This window comes from Phacochoerus africanus, chromosome 9 (assembly GCF_016906955.1).
Source record: "Phacochoerus africanus isolate WHEZ1 chromosome 9, ROS_Pafr_v1, whole genome shotgun sequence".
Lineage (NCBI taxonomy): Eukaryota > Metazoa > Chordata > Mammalia > Artiodactyla > Suidae > Phacochoerus > Phacochoerus africanus.
The window spans coordinates 78,645,660-78,649,635 of NC_062552.1; the positions used below are offsets into that span (position 1 = coordinate 78,645,660).

Here is a 3,976-nt window from a genome sequence, read left to right on the forward strand (position 1 = left end):
AATCCGACTAGGAACCACGAGGTTTCGGGTTTGAGCCCTGGCATCGCTCAGTGGGTTAAGGATCCGGTGTTGCCATGGCATCGCTCAGTGGGTTAAGGATCCGGTGTTGCCATGAGCTGTGGTGTAGGTCGCAGACCCAGCTTGGATCTGGCATTGCTGTGGCTGTGGTGTAGGCCGGCGGCTACAGCTTTGATTAGACCCCTAGCCTGGGAACCTCTATATACCACGGTTGTGGCCCTAGAAAAGACAAAAAGACAAAAAAAAAAAAGAAAAGAAAAACCCTCTTGTGCCATGTCCCACTCACATATCCAAGCACTTTACATTCCTCTGCCCCACACCAGCTCAGCAAGGCCTTGAGCTTCCATACACTGGGTCATAAAAACACCAAGATTTCTACTCTGTCAGAATCTAAAACCTTTCAGGTGCACTTATCCTCCCTAGCATCTCAGAGTTTGTGTTCAGCTCCCCCTGCAGACTCGGGCACTGTGTCACCCAAAACACAGAAGTACTTGGCCGAGTCACTCCAAAGGGCTGACGTTTTCCTCAGGTAGAAGGAGGTTTCATCCTTCTTAAATTCAGCCTTGAAACCTTTGATGCCTTCAACCAGGGGGGGACCTGATAAATACTTCAGGAGCAGCTGGAGGCCTTGGCTGGGGTACTGGACATACCAGAAGAGATAAGGAGCTCCAGCAAAGGAATAGTTGCACTTTAGCTCCAGCAAGCCTTCTTCAGAGACGGTAACATGTTTATCAGGCTGAGTCACTGACTGGGCTCTGGCATCCCCTGCGAAATAAATGTTATATCAGTAAAAGCAGTGCAGATTTCACTATGAAAAGCATTTCTACTAAAATTTGAGTAAGAGAACACTTACTCCTGTGGACTTAGTGACTATAATAGACTATTACTCACTCAGAGAAAAAGGCAGCCCCAGTACTGGGATGAGCAACAGGAACATGGCTGAGCGGTGGAAATGCTGCAGACTTCTTTCTGGAAGATCTCAAGTAGGCCGGAAGCAGGTGCAGAACCTAGCTCTTGGAAATAGGAGGTGTGAGTAAGGTTGGGCTGGACATGCCCCTCGTTGAGGTGAAAATACAAAAACTGATGAGATGATCTTGAGTGCTTCCTGATTTGTGATTCTCCTCATCTGTCCCTATCTTCAAAGAACTGGAAAGGATGCCTCTGCCCTCATAGCTGCAGGAAGGAGGGGCTTAGGGGAAAATGCCCATCTCCAAGGGAAACAGGGATCTCTAGTTTGTGCAACATCGCCCTCTGGAGGCCACACATAGGACCAAGGATCCAGACTCCCCCACAGGAAGCTAATGTGTGCTTTCCTTCTACTCAGAGATGCATGAAAAAATTCCACTGAAGGAGTTCCCGTCGTGACACAGTGGTTGGCAAATCGGACTAGGAACCACAAAGTTGCGGGTTCAATCCCTGGCCTTGCTCAGTAGGTTAAGGATCCAGGGTTGCTGTGGCTCTGGTGTAGGCCGGTGCCTACAGCTATGATTATACTGCTAGCCTGCGACCCTCCATATGCCGTGAGTGTGGCCCTAGAAAAAACCGAAAGACAAAAAAAAAAAAAAAAAAAAATTCCACTGAACATGCTTCTTTCTTCCCAAATATGTGATATATCACTCTCCGTATATTTTATCAATCCTTGCCTCGATGAAAAATGGAGCTGTAAAATAGAGAAGGGATATACTATATAGAGATGCTGATTAACAAGCAGTCTACCAAAAGTTGCAGTAATATATTAGAGTCTTTATGTAAAAGCGGTGGAACCATGGAGTTCCCGTCGTGGCGCAGTGGTTCACGAATCCGACTAGGAACCATGAGGTTGCGGGTTCAGTCCCTGCCCTTGCTCAGTGGGTTAACGATCCGGCGTTGCCGTGAGCTGTGGTGTAGGTTGCAGACGCGGCTCGGATCCCGCGTTGCTGTGGCTCTGGCGTAGGCCGGTGGCTACAGCTCCGATTCAACCCCTAGCCTGGGAACCTCCATATGCCGCGGGAGCGGCCCAAGAAATAGCAACAACAACAACAACAACAATAAAAAGACAAAAGACAAAAAAAAAAAAAAAAAGCAGTGGAACCATTGTTCAAGATAATCAGATCAACTTCCCTAGGCTGAGCTTTGGATGGCCTTGCTTGCAGTCAGCATCAGATTGAAGGGAGAACACAGTGGGATGTGGAGATAATTGCCCTGTCTGGTGAAATTAAAAATCAGATCAGACAGGGAGTTCCCTTGTGGCTCAGCAGGTTAAGGTTCCAGTGTTGTCACTGCAGTGGCTCAGGTTACAGCTGTGATATGGGTTCATTCCCTGCCCAAGGAACTTCCATATGCCCCAGGCATGGCCAAAACAAAAACAAACAAACAAACAAACAGCTTAGCACACAGGTCCACACCATGAAAATGAAGTAGATTCTCTTTGTCTACTTCAAACAGAATTATGAAGATTCAGTGGTTTTAGAGCAACAACAATAATGATATAATATTCAGATAAAAAAGTAAAATCCCACTGCTATCCATGTACAACATGACTGAAATATAACACCCATTTATGGGTGCTACATCATCGAAAGAATATTGATGGGTTTGAATATCTACAGATGAAATTGAGCACAGGCACACCTTGGAGATATTGCAGCTTCTGTTCCAGACCACACCAATAAAGCCAATATTGCAATAAAGCAAGTCAGGCAAATTTTTTATAAAAGTTATATTTACACTATACACTAGTCTATTTAGTGTGCAATGGCATTATGTCTTAATATATATGTAATGTATATATATATTTAGACATAATACTTAAATTTTAAAATACCGCCGTGTTGGAGTTCCTGCTGTGGCACAACAGGATTGCGGCTCGTATCCAGTGTTGTGGCTGTGGCATAGGCTGGCAGCTGCAGCTTAAATTCAAACCCTACCCTAGATAGTTTCAGATGCTGTAGGTGCAGCCCTAAAAAGAAAAAAAAAAAAAAACCTATCTCAGAATAAGCAATATTCCAAAGAGGCATATGTTGGGGTGGTGTATTTTGTACCCTTTCAAGAGAAATTTTAGTGCAATGCAATGTAAAGAAAAAAAAGAGAAGTCTTCAACTCAGAACCTATGCCTAGCAAAGGAAGGTGCAAGGTCCCTCTTTTTAAAAGAGTTGTATATAGAAACACTCACTGATCCTGATAAGAATAGAGTAGGATAATTACACAAGTAGTTGTACACGTCCAGTAGGGGACCATAGTTGAGAGGGAAACCTAGGGAACTTTGGGAGACCACTGTAAATTAGAGAAAGTGATTTACTTTATAGAGATGCTGCCATCAGAATGAGGCAGGCTTGCTTAACTTATAAAACCATAAATAAAAGCATGAGATATGCCTCAGGTCATTAATTGAAAGGTAAAATGAGGCCTGCATTCAAGTTCAGCAAGATGATAATCCTTAGGACCAAAGACAGGCATTTAAGGGAAAGACGATATTCCAAAGTAGGAGACCCTCTCATGGAAACCTGAGATGATTCAAAGTATTTTCTCATATGTTACCTTCCTTCGGCTGATTTGAAATAGCACCACGACAGTCCTAGTTTGACTGTGGTAAGGGCCCTCCCAGAACAAAGGGAAGGCAATGTGGCATAACCAGCATCTGTGTGTGCATGCGTAACTCTGAGGCAGCAGAGCATAATCAGTATCCATGTTCAACTCTGTAACATAGACCATCCAACCAGAATTTACAGAATGTATGTTGTCTTACAAGGGGGACAAAGGGAACAAAATGTAAAAGGGAAAATAAAGGAGGGTATATCAGACAATGCCCCCCTGCTTTCGGGGCTCAGCCTTGGATATGAATCCGCTGAGCCAGTGCAGGCATGAATAAAGGCTGCTTCCTGGCAAAAAGCCTCAGTGTCCTGTCTCTCTATGAGAATCCTGCAACATGACCTCAAAGGGAAGAAGTTAGTGATATAAGCCTAATATCTACTCAAAGAAT

At 44.4% G+C, this 3,976-nt stretch overlaps 1 gene segment (V, D, J or C); it reads right to left on the reverse strand.

The window, feature by feature from the left end:
• Positions 1-445: 445 nt before the first annotated feature.
• On the reverse strand, positions 446-1,144 carry LOC125136670 (T cell receptor alpha variable 8-3-like). The segment is given in 2 exon segments: positions 446-783; positions 910-1,144. Coding segments are annotated over 2 exon segments (384 nt in total).
• Between the last annotated feature and the right edge of the window lie 2,832 nt (positions 1,145-3,976).